At 36.4% G+C, this 15243-nt stretch overlaps 5 protein-coding genes across 5 annotated transcripts; 3 read left to right on the top strand and 2 right to left on the bottom strand.

Moving 5' to 3' along the window:
- Positions 1-117: 117 nt before the first annotated feature.
- On the top strand, positions 118-2016 carry LOC108660939 (uncharacterized protein At2g23090-like). The gene is made up of 3 exons (XM_018115611.2): positions 118-356; positions 490-530; positions 1700-2016. Exons 1-3 carry the CDS (start codon positions 281-283, stop codon positions 1817-1819), a joined length of 237 nt encoding a protein of 78 aa, XP_017971100.1. The 5' UTR covers positions 118-280; the 3' UTR covers positions 1820-2016.
- Positions 2017-2763: 747 nt separating this feature from the next.
- Positions 2764-4985, top strand: LOC18608058 (leucine-rich repeat protein 1-like). Its single transcript, XM_018115609.2, has 7 exons — positions 2764-3013; positions 3281-3413; positions 3597-3668; positions 4029-4172; positions 4258-4329; positions 4468-4539; positions 4754-4985. Exons 1-7 carry the CDS (start codon positions 2935-2937, stop codon positions 4821-4823), a joined length of 642 nt encoding a protein of 213 aa, XP_017971098.1. The 5' UTR covers positions 2764-2934; the 3' UTR covers positions 4824-4985.
- A 1191-nt stretch (positions 4986-6176) lies between these two features.
- LOC18608059 (uncharacterized) lies at positions 6177-8748 on the top strand. The gene is made up of 4 exons (XM_007042538.3): positions 6177-6645; positions 7569-7797; positions 8147-8271; positions 8409-8748. The coding sequence occupies exons 1-4, from the start codon at positions 6307-6309 to the stop codon at positions 8496-8498; spliced, it is 783 nt and encodes a 260-aa protein (XP_007042600.2). The 5' UTR covers positions 6177-6306; the 3' UTR covers positions 8499-8748.
- A 905-nt stretch (positions 8749-9653) lies between these two features.
- On the bottom strand, positions 9654-11922 carry LOC18608060 (uncharacterized). The gene is made up of 2 exons (XM_007042540.3): positions 11732-11922; positions 9654-11366 (listed from the first exon to the last, which is right to left on the bottom strand). Exon 2 carries the CDS (start codon positions 11210-11212, stop codon positions 10148-10150), a length of 1065 nt encoding a protein of 354 aa, XP_007042602.2. The 5' UTR covers positions 11213-11366; positions 11732-11922; the 3' UTR covers positions 9654-10147.
- Positions 11923-12463: 541 nt separating this feature from the next.
- PUT5 (Amino acid permease family protein) lies at positions 12464-15243 on the bottom strand. The gene is made up of 3 exons (XM_007042542.3): positions 14760-15243; positions 13621-14655; positions 12464-13165 (listed from the first exon to the last, which is right to left on the bottom strand). Exons 2-3 carry the CDS (start codon positions 14592-14594, stop codon positions 12637-12639), a joined length of 1503 nt encoding a protein of 500 aa, XP_007042604.2. The 5' UTR covers positions 14595-14655; positions 14760-15243; the 3' UTR covers positions 12464-12636.

Raw genomic sequence — 15243 nt, forward strand, 5'->3', positions numbered from 1 at the left:
AGAGAAAAAAAAAAGAAAGAAAATTAAGCAACAGCGATTTCTAACCTCTACCCTTTATGTCCCACTGACGTTACTTTATTCGCATCTTCTTGTATGCGGTGCTTCATTGTCGGTATTCCCCATTTCCCTTCCCCGCCTTTTTATAGTAATATTTTATTATCTCTCCACCGTCTTCTGCCTTCTAAAACTCACCTTCTTCGAACTCCCTCCTCCGTTTCTTCTCCTTCAAAACCTCAAATCCCATTTGATCAAACCTTTTTCCCTCATCTTATCATCCACCATGGGAGGAGGAAATGGGCAGAAATCCAAGATGGCACGTGAGAAGAACATGGAAAAGCAAAAAGCTGCTGCCAAAGGTATTGTAATATTTCTCCTTTCTTCTTTTCTATCTCTATCTCTCTGGGTTTTTTTTTTTCTAAAAAAACTTCTCTTTTAGTTAGATCTATTCTTCATACTAAGATTTGCTTTGTTTGATTTTTGTTTTGATAGGGAGTCAGCTTGAGTCTAACAAGAAGGCCATGACCATCCAGGTAGTATCTTTGCATGCTCTGGGTTCGTTTACTTTAGATTTAACACTATCTTTGCTTGATCTGTTGTTTTTTGTCAATTGATTTATGGGTATTTTGTTTCCTAATATATCTACATCAAAATTGAGAATTTGAGATGAATATCTTTTCCTTACATGTATGTTTGCAGCTATCTTTAAAGTTTGTATATTTCTGGGTGTTGAGATAATATTAGGATGTATAGCTGTGAGCATAATCCCATAATTGCTTTTTTGTCAGCTTTTGGCAAAATTAGAGACTGGATTATTAGGGTTTTTATTTTTTATTTTGGTATACATATTTGGACTATTTGCAGTGATGTATCATGAGTGAGGAGATTGTTGTTTACATGTTTTAGGGATTTTTAGATTAAACTGTATAGTTGCTGGAACTTTTTTCTTAGTTCCCCTGCTTGAAATTGTAATTTTGATTGAGGCTGTTATCACCTCTCAATACTACATTGTTCTAATATTTTGCTCAGTTCCCTTCCATTGGAAAACCGTGAGATTTTTTTTTCTTTTGCTCTGTGAAAAACTGTGAGATATTAACAGTGGAGTTTAGCTTCTCTTGCATGAACTTTTCAATTTTGATGAGAAGAATCTGTATGACTTTCCTAGCCTTCCTGAAATTTGCATCGTTTATTAGAAGAGATTATTGATGGCAAAAACTGTCTGTCTTTTTTGTATTTTTGTATCTCTAGATACTTTCTTCTTGTTCTGCTTGTATGGAGTTTGGTGATAATTGAAGACTTGCAGTATGTTGCAATCTGGTTACTGGGATCTATCTTCTTTCTTTTAGCTTTGGAACTGCCCAAAAACCATTTCTTAATTCATGAAGATTACAGAATTTCTGCATTTCAAGTTTTTTTTACTCCTTCTGACCTTTTGGTTTGTTTTGGGTTTTTATTTGTTGTATATGTTCATACCTGATCACATGAAAGTGAAGCCAATTTATATCTTTCAAATTAATCATCCTTATCTTTGATTGTTCATTCATTTATAGCTTTAGTTAATAATGTTAATGAGTTAGACACATTTTATTAAATCCATTCGCGAAGATTGTGACTTGGCTTTTGTTAATTGTTTGCATCATTGTTGGCCTTGTCTCTGGTTCCTCCGATATCGTACATGGTGGATGATGGGGACTGAGTATAGTGCAAGGTGTGCATGCAAACATTCATGTGTACCACATCAGAAGTGAAGTGCCGGGAGCATGCTGAAGCGAAGCATCCTAAATCTGATGTATACATGTGTTTTCCTCATCTTAAAAAGTGACACACAAAACTCGATGAAAGAACTGGGAGTTTGAGATGGCTTGTAGCATATATCTATCTTGTACCTTGCTACTTATGATTAGCTTCCTAAAATCTCTTTCACAAGCCTCTGAACTCACCAGTGAATTTTATTGTCGCCATTGTCATGCTGTGTTCAGTCCTGGGTGCCAATTGAATCTATTTGGATTTTTAGCAGTCTCTCTTGCATGTTGCTAGGAAGGCATACAATTGATGTGGTAAAGCTTTCATAATTCTTGTTTGCACGGAAGCCTGTTAAAGCATTAGTGGCCAGTCTTTGCCTTGTGGAGCACTAAAACATTCATCCATCAGGCAGACAGGTTAATGGATGGCAAAATGCTTTTGCCTAAACCAAATTGACCTGTTCAAGCAGTTAATAATTGTTGCTTTTTCTTTACTGAATGTACTGCCTGCATTATTTGGTTTAATGTGTTCCATGGCATTAACTGCTCTTATGATAAAAACCTTTTGCTGTTGGCTCCAGCAAGTAATAACATAAAAAAGAATGCAACTTTGAAGACAAAATCTGAGAGCTTTTGCCTTTGTTAGGCAATTACCAACAGTAAAGACAGGTTTGATGCCCTCACAATAAGGGTTCGGCTTCATGAACAGTGCTATGTGTCGATCAAAAGCCCAAATGTACTTTCCTTTGGGCATTAACTGTATTTTAAACGAGTGCAACGGAGAGAGAGTCAGTGACTCAGTGAGGTACGAACAATTTAAAAGAAGACCAACAAAACACGCAAGAAAATCCTCACATTCCCACCAGGGAGGCAGCTTCCTTGCTTCGTGTTCTCTGGTTTCCAAGTTAACTCCAAGAAAAAGTCAGTGAGAGTGGCGAAGACAGCCTCCAGGTGGGACCCACACCACGCGGCAGAAGACTGAAAGACACGACCAAAGTGTGAACTTCCACAGTTTCACCCCACCCCCACTAACGCGCACTCTTTCCAGTCTCAAACAGTAATAACTCTCTCAACTTGCTACATCTGCAGAATTGACTTGACTTGCTTGACCTCCTTCCTGCTATCTCTCACCCTTTTAAGTTTTCCTTCTCTGTTTTTGTTTTACTTCTTCCTTACCTCTCTTTTTCCCTCTGCGATGGCTCCTCTTTCTTTGTTTTCCTTGCTTCTTTCTTTCCTTCTATTTCTTTCGCCGGCCATTTCAACCAACTCCGAAGGTACTTAACTAGTCACTACCCATCAACATTTTTCTCTTTAGGGTTTCAAATTTCCATCTTTCTCTTCATTCCCATGTTGAAGGATGAGAGGGGATTTCCATATAAAACTATAGCTTACAACAATTGTGTTAGATGTACAAGGATGGGCTTTTTCTTTTTCTTTTGGTTTTGCTATTTTTTCATTTGTTAAGTTTCTTTTGCCTGGAAAGCTACATAATAAAGCCTGGGTTGTTTAAAATTTACCATTTTGTTGGTTTCTGGTTTCAGGAAATGCTTTGCATGCTTTGAGAAGCAGGCTTTCTGACCCCACCAATGTGTTGCAGAGTTGGGACCCTACTCTTGTCAATCCCTGCACCTGGTTTCATGTCACCTGTGATTCTAACAATCATGTTATTCGTTTGTAAGAGTCCTTCATTTCTGGATTTTTCTTATAATCAAAATTTAGAATATTTTTTTTTTGGTTTATTCAGTTCCATTGTCTCTATCATTTTCTCTTTCTAGTTCTTTTGATTCTTATCTTAAAATGTATAAACTTGATTTGATGCTAACTTAATGTACTAAATATACTTTCTTTGTATTACAGGGACTTAGGGAACTCTAATATCTCTGGGATTTTGGGGCCTGAGCTAGGTCAACTCCAACATCTGCAGTACTTGTATTTCTCTTTCTTCCTGACAATTGCTCCTTGATTTTAATTATGCTTTCTTTGGTTGAACAGAAAATTAATGAAAGCAAATGAACTTAGATTTTGAATTTTGATTTCCATTATTGTTGGTTTAAAAGGATATGTCATTCTCCTCAACATGTCCTTGTATCCCAAGTTGAACACAATCATGCATGTTTAGTTTCTAAGTACCCAAAATCAGAGGAAAATTATGGACTCAAGTTTTACTATATTTGTCTTTATATATCATTTACCTTTCCGTGCTTAAGCTGTTTATTTAAAAAAAAAATTCTTCATGTGAAATACTGTAAGATAGTAGTAATCAGGTGTGAAAACGTTCAATCTCTGCAGGGAGCTTTATAAAAATGACATACGAGGGAAAATTCCCAAGGAGTTGGGTAATCTGAAGGACCTTGTTGGCATGGATTTGTATGGTAACAAGTTTGAAGGAGAAATACCTAAGTCTTTCGCCAAACTGAAGTCACTGAGATTCCTGTAAGCAACTTCACATGGATCAACTTAATAGTTTACTTCAACAGTTTGCTTGAATTAATTTAGTGTGCTTGAATCTATTTTGCAGTCGTCTTAACGACAACAAGCTAACGGGATCAATTCCAAGGGAGCTCACTACCCTCTTAAACCTTAAAGTATTGTAAGTTCAGTGGAGAGGAAATAAAATGAAATATCCAAAAGCTTTTTTCCATGCTTGTTTTGGATCTGATTTCTTTTTCTTGCTTGTTTCATGATATGTGGTTTATGTATTAACAAAACGTTTATATTATCAATGCAGTGATGTTTCTAATAATGATCTCTGTGGAACAATTCCAGTTGATGGCCCTTTTTCAATGTTTTCACTGCTAAGGTACCCTTTTTTAATATTTCCAAAATTTGAGCTATTTTTAACTATAAGAATGTAGGAAGTCGACCTGATTGTACATCTCTGTATTATTCAAAGGAGTCATTGGTTGTTATAATCTTTAACAAACCTTATGAGCCAGAGTGCAGTCACATATATGTAAATATTTTGATGCCACAATCAATTTAACTAAATTGTTTGCTTCCTGTCTTTGTTTCAGCTTTGAAAACAACAAGCATCTTAATGGACCGGAGCTGAAAGGACTTGTGCCTTATGACTTCGGCTGCTGAAGAAGCTACTGTTCTTCGAAGGAACTTTGATGGAAGTAAAATTGTAATGCCATATCTTATGATGTAGCAATGGGACTGCCTGCTATTTCTATGTAGTTTAGTTTGATAGTGGTGTTCTTTTACCTTTATAGCCTGCAGAATAAAATGATCTGAGTTTTATAACCTCAAGTTTTGCAGAGAAATATCTTTGTTGGAATCGGTCATGATATCAATATAATTCTGACATCTTGAACCTCAGATCATGATCAATTGAATAGGGGGCTAAGGGCAGGACAGGCATGCTCAGTGTCATACGATGTACTTACTCTCATCTAGCACCCCACCATGCTTCATTTGTACTAAAAAGCCCACTAAGGTAGAGATTAGAGATAGGCCCAAGTCTCTAGGTCAAAGCAGAAAAAATAGGGGCCGAAAAGGCCAAATAAACAGAAGTGGAGGGACGTAAGTGCAAAAACCCAATACGGAGTTGGATTGAACTTTCACGGGCTGGCCTAACGTGTAACTAAAAGACACGTGGTGGGCAGGAGATGGAGAAGAGTAGGCGTGTTAGGAAAACGATTGGCGTAGCTAATCTCGTGGAAGAGTATTCCAATTTCATATGAGCAGACGTGCCTACCTACCACAAGGATCTATCCTCTACTCGCTACAGTTCTCAACTGTTCATCTACTCGCCGCTCTGTCCAATCATTACTAAATAAATGATTTGGCTCCTTATTTTATTTTAGAAATTTAATATTTAAATTAGCCTTCTAAGTTATACACTGAAATGATACAAATAAATAATTTTTAAGACGAAAGAAAAAAACAAAGACAGAATTGAGTTCATTTTTTGTCCAAGATAAATATAAATACGAGGAGTAATCCATTTGATTAAAGTCACTCCATAAAAATCAATTTTATAGAAATAAACTTAACAATTAATTTTGTAATAGTAAATATCATCGCTAAATTTTTTTAATTTACTTTTCCAATGGTTATTAATATTAATTAATATTCTTTTCATCAATTTTTCATTTTCTATTTATTTATTTTTTAAGATATACTTAAATGAAGTATTTTTTAAAAAAATATTTATATTTTTATATAATAAATTTATTTTTAAAATTTTTCATATTAAAAATATTAAATATCTGTATTATAAAAAATAAAATTTATATATGAAATACATCAAAATTAAAATTTTTATTAATCTTCATGAAAATAAAATAAAGAAAAAACAAAGAGAATTCTATTATTTTTTTTTTAAGTTTCCTTGTGCACTAGGGACGCGAGTACAACTCCATTTGGTAATCGCGAAAACAGTTTTAAAAACCCCGAAATCGCCAGATTTCCCACCATAAATATGCAAAAGCAAAATTAAAAAAAGAAATTGTTTTCAAAACCCCAAAACCCCTGCCAAGATTGCCACAGTTGAAGAAAGAAAAACCCTACGGCATTCCAAAGAGAAAAATACTTCCCACAAAAGAGAAAAAAAAAGGGGAAAATGAGCGGGGCTTTGCGTAAAAACTCTAGCATCATCCGGCTGTTACCGAAGCAACCATTCACCGACTTCACTGACCCGATCAACAGAATCCACCCGTTTCTCAGAAACCAAACGCATACCCAAACCAGAGAGTATTTTCGGTTCCCAAATGTTCTAAGAAAAGTGAAAGAATATGAGATCTCCCCTTCTCTTTTTGCTTCTTCGTTTTCTTCTTCCTCGTCTTCCTCAACGAGGGTTGGGTTAGTTGGTTGGTATTTAGGAATGGTGAAGTCATGGCCCGTTTTAACCAAGAGCGTTACTTCCTCGCTTATATATATAGCTGCAGATTTTTCTTCTCAGGTAAATTTCTTCTGTAAAGATGAGATTTTTTTTCTATAAGTCAAGATGGGATTCTTGTTGATTAAAAGGTTAGAAATTTGCAATTGCATTTTGTTTGGTTGATGAGAAAGAGGAGGAAAAGGAAAGAAAATCATTCACGGGTCAATGTTGGGTTGTCTGGAAACTTCTCCATGTTATTGGAAATGGGTTATTTTTAAAAATAACAACTTTTCCGCACTAAACACGTGCGAGTCTATATTTGAAAATTTGATAAGTCAAATAACATTAGTGTGAAGTTATTTGTATTTCATTTCTTGCATTTTGAGCATAACGCTTCACATTTCCATCTATGGCTCCAACAAATATAATGTAGTAAGTCATTTTGATAAATACATGATAAGTGTCGTGACCAAAGAAAAAAAATTACTGTTGTTTTATTGGTTTTTTAGTTGTCTAATTATTATTGTTATATGGTATTGGGTAAAATTCAGTTTAACCTTATAATTTCATTACTTTAGTTATTATGGTATTGATGTTTGTAAAAATTAATCATTATTAGGTAACCTACGTTTTCCATGACAATACAGTTGAAGATCTAAAAGAAATTGTAAATATCAAATTGCCTGTGTAAACTTGTTGCATTTAAAAGTTGCTGCTTCTTGTTATCTAGTTCTTTCCTTTATGACTAATTCGTTCATTTATGTATCATGTACTAGTCAAATTGATGATTACTTGTGTAAAATTGCTGGACATGTAGTTATACATATGCGTGTTTGGTGTATGTATGACATTACAATCTATAGTTTGCTTGCATTTGATTAAATAATTATACATTTGCACGTGTACAAAATCCTGTTTGCATGTGTGTGCTCAGGAGTGCTTTTGTTGTTAGTTTCATTGAGACTTACACCTGTATTTTTTTTAATGGGGACTTCTATGATCAGACAATTTCCAAGCTATCTTCTGAACCTTATGATTTACTGAGGACATCACGTATGGCTGGATATGGGATGTTAATTTTGGGACCATCCCTGCATTTTTGGTTCAACTTGATGTCGAAACTCTTCCCAAAGCGAGATTTGATCACTACTTTTAAGAAAATGGCCATGGGACAGCTACTTTATGGGCCTGCCATGACTGTTGTTTTCTTCTCCTTGAATGCATGTCTACAAGGTACGCACAATTCTTTCCTTACATGTCATAAAATAAACACAGTTTTCTTCTTTAGTTGCTCAATTATGCTGATATTCTGTCATAATTTTCCATCTGTTTTACCTCTTTTTCATATGGAAAAGCATACCCAAACTTTTAAGGCATGTTGAACTGCATCAATATAAATTGTTAATACTTATACATCACCTTTTCTAGCTATAGGTTGTGATTGGAGAATGTAACTTTTAAACAATTTTTAGCCTTATTCAACTAGGGGCCATCTTAACAGAATAATGCATTGACCATCACATTCAAGAAATAATTGCTACAAATACTTTGCTTAAGCAGTTGCCATGGTTTTATGGCTCAGGTGAAAGGAGTGGAGAAATTGTTGCCCGGTTACAGCGTGACTTGGTCCCTACAATGTTAAATGGTGTCATGTACTGGCCCTTTTGTGATTTTATCACCTTCAGATTCATCCCAGTTCATTTGCAGGTATGCTTTCTCTTCGTCCTCTGTCCCTCTCTCTTTTCCTGCATTCTGTTGTGTTATTCTTTGCTCACTCTTCCTCCTCTGGCTGTGGTTTAACTTTTAATCTTGAAATTTTTTCCTGGTGCTATTCATTTTGGCAGCCACTGGTGAGCAATTCATTTTCATACTTATGGACTGTCTATATGACATACATGGCAAGTCTAGCGAAACCTGCCACAATTGCCTGCTGATTGATCTGGTGCTGTCAATTCCCTTATGTTCAAAATCTGACTTTCTACAACGGACAGGAGATCCGATGAACACTATGTGCTCACAGGAATCTGGTGTTGATATAATAGTGCAAGCATATTTAAAGCAAAATTCAACGGGATGAATCAAGTAGGACTCATCATGTTTTTGTTGTGAAATTTTCTCTTTCCCCCCCTTCTCCCCTTCTTCTCCCCCCATAGTTATTGTTATTCTTGAAATGTGAAGCAAAAATCTAGTAATAGGAATGATATTAAAGCATTCTGTAAAACCAGTATTTGCTGTTTTATACTCTCGAGTATGTTATCATATGAAATTCTTTGCCATGCAATCTTTCTTTTCTTTCTTTTGGGTAGCCCTACTGCCAGAATTGGGGCTAATTCCATTTAAGATAAGAGAAGTGACTGGTCCAAACATGCCATCAGGGAATCAGCATTACATTTCTCAAATCTAGCAGGAGATAAAGTATGTGTTCCGATTTATATTGCAAGGACCCATCATAATATATTCTCTAACTGACTATGTAGAAGAACTGTTTAGTTTGTGTAAAGCAGATCATTAAATTCTTGAGCATTCTGGTGTCGTGTTTACTGGCTGGTCTGATATTAGTGTATTATGCTTAACCATGTTTCGGCTCGAAATGAAATGGAAAATTATACTGTTTCATATTGGAAAATACAAAGCCCTAAACGGATAGTTCTCTAACGGTAATAGCCAATTCATTAATGGAAGCAGAAACTAGTCTCTGTTTATAAACGCGGGAAAGAGAACTGATGCCAAGATAAACTCTGATATCAGAACTTATAAATGACCCATATAAAAGTTATATTCAGAAGTGTTTTTCCACATCTGCAAGCACGTGCACTCTTGAGAACTATTTGATTTAAGTGTCAGAAGTAGCAAACATCTTCAATTCTCTGTCAAAACAGGGCCCAACTTGTCCAGCACTGACCAGCCTACTGATTCCCACCGCCCCCATTCTCAGAATGATAATCGTCTTTGATTGATGCACGATATAATCCAATACTCCTACCATATACAAATTGCTACAGCTTTAATTATTTAAAGCAAACATCTTGGTCGGTGATCATTAGCAGAAGACCAGAAGGTTAAAAGGAGCTGTAGAAAACCGCATCAAGTTTGATTCCACATCATTCCATAAACTGAAATGAAGAAAGAACTAACAATGTTTATATCTTCTCACTCATAACTCGGTACACTATTTGGGGAAAGATGAAATGATAAAGAAAGAATAACATAAAACTACATATCAACTGAAGAATTGTTTGACAATGAGATCCTAATCGTATCAAGAATTTTACATTTCTAGTATAAACCTATCTCCTTCTGGTAACCATAGGTGCTAAAATCTAAATGCTTGTTCATCAACTTGATTCAAAACTTTTGCAGGTCGCAGCTGTTAGAGTGTTCCTTTTACCCAACCCCTACCCCCAGCCTCCCCAATAAAAAATGGAATTCTTCTGCTAATGTTGGTTGAGCTCCACAAGACGATATCAAAATTCAAGCAAGGGTATAATTTGATAAAAGATAAAAAACCTAATCATATATTCATTCTGAACATGAAATCATATATGATAATTTCCTAAACTAGTTTAAGTGAACCAGATTCTTCTCAATCTTCAAAAGAGCTAAGACTAATTTTCTCAAGCTGCATAGCCCAATCTTCTCCAAGTACCCGGGGATTCAGTTCCATTGCAGCACGAAAATCCAACATGGATGCATGACATGATTTTGCTGAGTGTTGCAAGTAATTCCGATGTAACATTCCATTCAATCTCGGAATGAACTGACCATTTGATTGCTTCAAATTCCCATCTCCAGACCTTAACCCAGCTAATGCTACACAGGGCTCAATCAATCTTTTTAAGAAAGCATCCAAGCCATTATTCAGTAAGTTAACACAATCCACGGAAACACTAATTCCCTCCATCTCCAACTTCTGCTGCAAACGACTTCTTAGTGATCTTGTATCGGGTAGCTCACCTCTATTTTGGCAGGTCTCTAAGTGGTAATTATTACTTACGAAAGCATTAGAAAGAGCTTTGCGAGCTCCACCAAAATTTATGGAGATACCAAGAGGAGCAGTAACTGGACTTCTACTCTGAACACCTGGGCTACCAGCCACCTGCTCAACCTCTTCCCCATCTTCCACAGATGCAACTTCAGCAGGAGGTCTGCTCCCAAGTGAAAGCAATTCAGTAGCACTCTGCTCTTGTGCCTTAGAAACTGACTCCTCACATACAATACTCTGTGGCTTTCCAAGTGGTCCCAATGGACTTGGACGATCCCGGAACTTTCTATCCCGATTGACAGGAGACCTACCTTTGCGAGGGGAAGGAGGAAATGCATCACCATATAGAGACTGAAGACAATTTCGCTGATAACCATTTCCAATTTGAAGGTTACTTCCTCCCTTTTTAATAGTTTTCAATGGTGGAACTTTGGCAATGCATGCATTCTTGATAATGGATCTAATAAGCCGGTTGTGAAGAGGGATGTTTTCCCTCCCAATGGTCTTAATGCAAGACTTATCAAAATCACACTTGCCGATCTTCAAACTAAACAACCTTCTCAGCTGATCAAAGTACTTCTCTGCTCTTTGATGCCCAACCTTTCTTACAATGAGAGCTTTCAGCTCTAAGGTATCAACACGAGCATAATTTTGATTGAGCATCATCTTCCACTCCAGCTTCCTCGATTTCACTCAAGTAAAAACCCCCATCAAAAATCAATTGCTAAAGTAGAAACTTTTCATCAAAATATATCGAAACCCAGATGTCCAATCACACCCTCCTCAACCTAAAACCCTAATCCCCAAATGCTATTTCCACCTGCAAATTAACCATAATTCCATCAATATAAAATCACAAAATTTACACATTTACAAAATTCTTATAAAAAAAAAAACAGAAATTTAGTTCAAAGAGGGAAAAAGCAAAATTCTATTAGTAATTGATTAATGCTAATAGTTACTAACTAAAACCCAATACAAACAACAAAAGATGACAAAAAATAGGCAAAATTTGGTGCAATTAATAAATTATCGAGACAAGTTATAAGAGAAGCCAATCGAACAAACTCGACAGATTTAAACAGTGATAATAAGAAACAATTTATACCGATTTGAGATTTCTATAAGAATAGAAAACCCAACAAGCAAATTGAGAATTGGATTGAGGTGGAGTAAGATACGTACCAATGTCCGTCGATGAAAATGTTCTATTTGGCTATGAACTCTGACCCTTTTTCTTTTCTGTTTTTTATTTTTCTTTTTTGTCCCTTTTTCCGACTCTTTTTCCTGTAGTGTTTGGTGATCGGTTCCTTGTCTGTTTTGTTATTTTGTTCAACTACTTATGTGAACAGGGAATGAGGGAAATACCAAACAGGACTTTAACATATTAAAGGGCTGAACATTCGTTAAGACTAAAAACTCACGTGCTCTTTTTTTTACGTTTGTAATGAGACTTGGCCTCTTGTGTTTCTTATAGTTGCTTCAGCTTTCTTTTGTATACTTTTTTAACCGAAACTTGTAGTTGCTTGATATGTTTGGCTTTGGGGTTTGTTTCCTCCGTTTTTTGACATATATTATGATTCTTGAAGTGCTTCAGAGGAATATGTTTAGTGATTGAAAGCTTCATGCCTGCTTTGCCTGCGTTCATAAAGACCACGGGGCTGAATTTTCTGTTGAGGAAACTTCAGGCATAACCATAACTCATCCAGTCATTCATCTGGCCTGCCATCTCTCTTTAAACTAAAATTCATCCAGCTTCCATGCTTTACACAATGGGATTTGGAAGGTAATATATGGCAAAACTGTTAAGTGCAACTTCAAATCCCTTCTGCAGGTTATCTGTATGCCAATGCTTAAGAAGCATCAGGAGTTCATCAACATGGTCTAATGAATATCTAAGTTACATAAAGTTTGAAGGACAGTGGAACCATTTCCACCCAAATTACTTTGGGTAAATTTCTTATTCTTTGCATATAAATCTGGAACAATGTGGTACAGTTTTATAGATTCCAAGGAGAATACGTAACTAATAATCTGTGAAAAATCAGATTAAACCATGAATCATACTACAAAAGTATACAAAGGAGATCCTACTCTAATTTTTGAACTCCTTCCATTGAAGTTTCAGAGAGTTCTCGGCCAATCTCTAATGGTTTCAAAACCGGAAGAAGACTAACTGAAGCCTCATCTGTAACTTCTTGATGCGGTTGTGGCACATCCAAATTATTTGAAGGAACCACCAGCTGTTCTATATCAAACTGGGTCCATTTCCTATTCCTTGCATGTACTAAAGCAGGGTAAAGGAAGATCCCAACAATAATAACCATACCACTTACAACGAATGTTTTTACAGAAGCTAGGCACATGACAAGAACAAGCAATAAGGCAGGGGGCAGGCAAAGCATTGTTACACCAAATGTTTGTAGAGGAACTCTATAAGGCCGATGTAGATCAGGCTTTTTTACTCTCAATTTTATAAAAGCAGCAAATTCTAGAAGCATTCCTATTGAATATAGGAAGTTAAGAAATTCCAAGATCTCCTGAAAACTCATCCAGGACAAGAAAATAACTCCAGTGGCAGAGCATAAGATGCTAACTGTTGGTGTCCCATTCTTTGACCTACAAAATGGATTTTTAAAGACCATGGTCATGGAAAAGCTCATAATGATATTCATACATTACTTCACTCGAAATAAATTTAGAGCTGTGTTTGCTTGATTATGTTCTGAATGCAGGTGCAAAGGCATAAAAAAGGAGTTCAAAGTTCAAATCAAACTTCCATAGGAAAGTTACAGTGTAGGCTCTTGTAAAAGCTTCAGAGGAAATCTCTAATTTTAATGCTTTCAGTCAATTTTGAAGATGAGTAAGAAATTGGTTATTTTCCTGCAAGCTTAAGCAAAACAACCAATTTGGGTGTTGACATTGGCCAAGTACCATTCTGTACCTTCGTTCATTTAAAATCATACCCGAACAAACCAACAGAGGTCAACTTTCTCTAGATCTGCTTCCATATGGATCTATAAATACTCATAAATCTGCACAATTAAGGAAGCAAAATTAGAGTTCTAACTTACCTTGAAGCAAAGATGGCTGGGAGCATTCCCATCTCACTCATTCCAAGAAGTTGGAAAGCATCTCCACTCATCTCAGCTTCAAACAACCCCAAGTTAGACATTGCAGCAGCTGCTTGAATCCACCATTTGAGCCAGAAGCCTCCTATCAACATCCCAACTTCTGCAAAATATCCATCAGTCCACTCACTAGAAGAAGAGTTCAAAGCTCCTGTCCCAGCAAGAAGTGGAATTAAGTATGAGGAAACCACCAAAACCACTGCTCCGAGAAGTGCCTTTGGAAAGGTCTTACTTGGATTTTCAACCTCCCCAGCAAGAGTACTTGCCTTGTCCCAATAATTCAGATTCCAAAACATACTATTAAAGTAACCCCTCCATTCCACCTTCTTAAAATCCACGACAAGCCACTGCTTAGGCTTTATTCGAGGAATTGAGAGAATCCCCATTACAAGAAAGGGGAAAAGTGAGAAAGCAGCAAGGGAAACAGCAGAAAACCCAACAATATGTAGTCCTCTATAATTCAAATATGTTAGCGAAACTGTGATTCCTAAAAGAGCAGGAATTCGAGCAATTAAATTGTTGAATATTGGAAATGAATGCTTCAAGTAATCAAGGAACAAAACAGGATATAAGGCATTATCCATAACCCCACTAAACCATTTCCAAAATCCTTCTTGAAAACCCCAAAAGGGGCCGAAAGCTGAAGATATCCAAATTACATAACCGCCATTTTCAGGGAAGCTTGTAGCAAGCTCAGCTGTGACTAGAGCTTCAGGGATGCTCCAAATTAAAGGAAATATCAAGAAGCCAAGCAAAGACAAAAGAGGGCCACCTCCTGCCCTCACTGAATCCTCTACACCAAAAGGACCCCCGGATACCTCATAGAATATCAAAGCAATAAGTGGCAATACTGTTAGTTTTGGATTGGCTTTGACAACAGTGCTCTTGTCATCACTTACCATTCCCTCCTCACCCATCCAGAGACAGGAAAAGTGAGAAAGAAAAGAATATCGAAACGTAACGCAACAGATAGCTTCCCTACAAGTGGAAAAAAAACAAAAATCAGATCTTTTTGGAGTTTGAAGGTAGCAACTTTAAACCCCAAGTATAAAAACATATGAATTTGGTTTAAGAAAGCTAACCTGTTTTCTTTTCCAAGGGATTACAGAACTGGGTCTTGCCTAGCACCTCAAAAGGAAACAATCTTTCAGTTTTAGATCTTTCAATAACAGAACATGTTGTCGGTTTTGGTCCTTAAATTGAATCTGTCCTAATTCCTTTTGGAAACTACTATTCGTAGGGGGTTTCGTTGATCCCCCGCCTCATTGCAGAGAGTGTAGTATACTCGAAATTGAATATGATGAAGAAAATAAAAAAGTTTTGTTGACCGATATTTAATTATTATGCAAAGATTTTGCGTTTTTCTTCATGTTTTATTTATTTAACGAGAAAACGAAACTCAAGTTTGCTGACATAGGGGTGTGGGGTACAAGCGTGGTTTGACGAGCGTGAGAACAGTGATGGGTATCTTCCGGGGATGTGGCAATCACCAATGCCAATGACTTCCAGCATTTGTAAAATGGGCTGACCAATCCTAAAACGAAATAATTCCTTATCGTATTCAAT

The sequence above is a fragment of the Theobroma cacao genome, chromosome 2 (assembly GCF_053813885.1).
Source record: "Theobroma cacao isolate CCN51 chromosome 2, ASM5381388v1, whole genome shotgun sequence".
Taxonomy (NCBI): Eukaryota; Viridiplantae; Streptophyta; class Magnoliopsida; order Malvales; family Malvaceae; genus Theobroma; species Theobroma cacao.

Excerpts from the sequence above, each read along its gene's own strand:
- LOC108660939 (XM_018115611.2), top strand. The coding sequence starts at position 281 with ATGGGAGGAGGAAATGGGCAGAAATCCAAGATGGCACGTGAGAAGAAC. Across the intron at positions 357-489 it reads GCAAAAAGCTGCTGCCAAAG|GGAGTCAGCTTGAGTCTAAC; the intron begins GTATTGTAATAT and ends TTGTTTTGATAG. Across the intron at positions 531-1,699 it reads AGAAGGCCATGACCATCCAG|TGCAAGGTGTGCATGCAAAC; the intron begins GTAGTATCTTTG and ends GACTGAGTATAG.
- LOC18608058 (XM_018115609.2), top strand. The coding sequence starts at position 2,935 with ATGGCTCCTCTTTCTTTGTTTTCCTTGCTTCTTTCTTTCCTTCTATTT. Across the intron at positions 3,014-3,280 it reads CATTTCAACCAACTCCGAAG|GAAATGCTTTGCATGCTTTG; the intron begins GTACTTAACTAG and ends TTCTGGTTTCAG. Across the intron at positions 3,669-4,028 it reads CTCCAACATCTGCAGTACTT|GGAGCTTTATAAAAATGACA; the intron begins GTATTTCTCTTT and ends CAATCTCTGCAG.
- LOC18608059 (XM_007042538.3), top strand. The coding sequence starts at position 6,307 with ATGAGCGGGGCTTTGCGTAAAAACTCTAGCATCATCCGGCTGTTACCG. Across the intron at positions 6,646-7,568 it reads CTGCAGATTTTTCTTCTCAG|ACAATTTCCAAGCTATCTTC; the intron begins GTAAATTTCTTC and ends TTCTATGATCAG. Across the intron at positions 8,272-8,408 it reads TCATCCCAGTTCATTTGCAG|CCACTGGTGAGCAATTCATT; the intron begins GTATGCTTTCTC and ends TCATTTTGGCAG.
- LOC18608060 (XM_007042540.3), bottom strand. The coding sequence starts at position 11,212 with ATGATGCTCAATCAAAATTATGCTCGTGTTGATACCTTAGAGCTGAAA.
- PUT5 (XM_007042542.3), bottom strand. The coding sequence starts at position 14,594 with ATGGGTGAGGAGGGAATGGTAAGTGATGACAAGAGCACTGTTGTCAAA. Across the intron at positions 13,166-13,620 it reads CCAGCCATCTTTGCTTCAAG|GTCAAAGAATGGGACACCAA; the intron begins GTAAGTTAGAAC and ends TCCATTTTGTAG.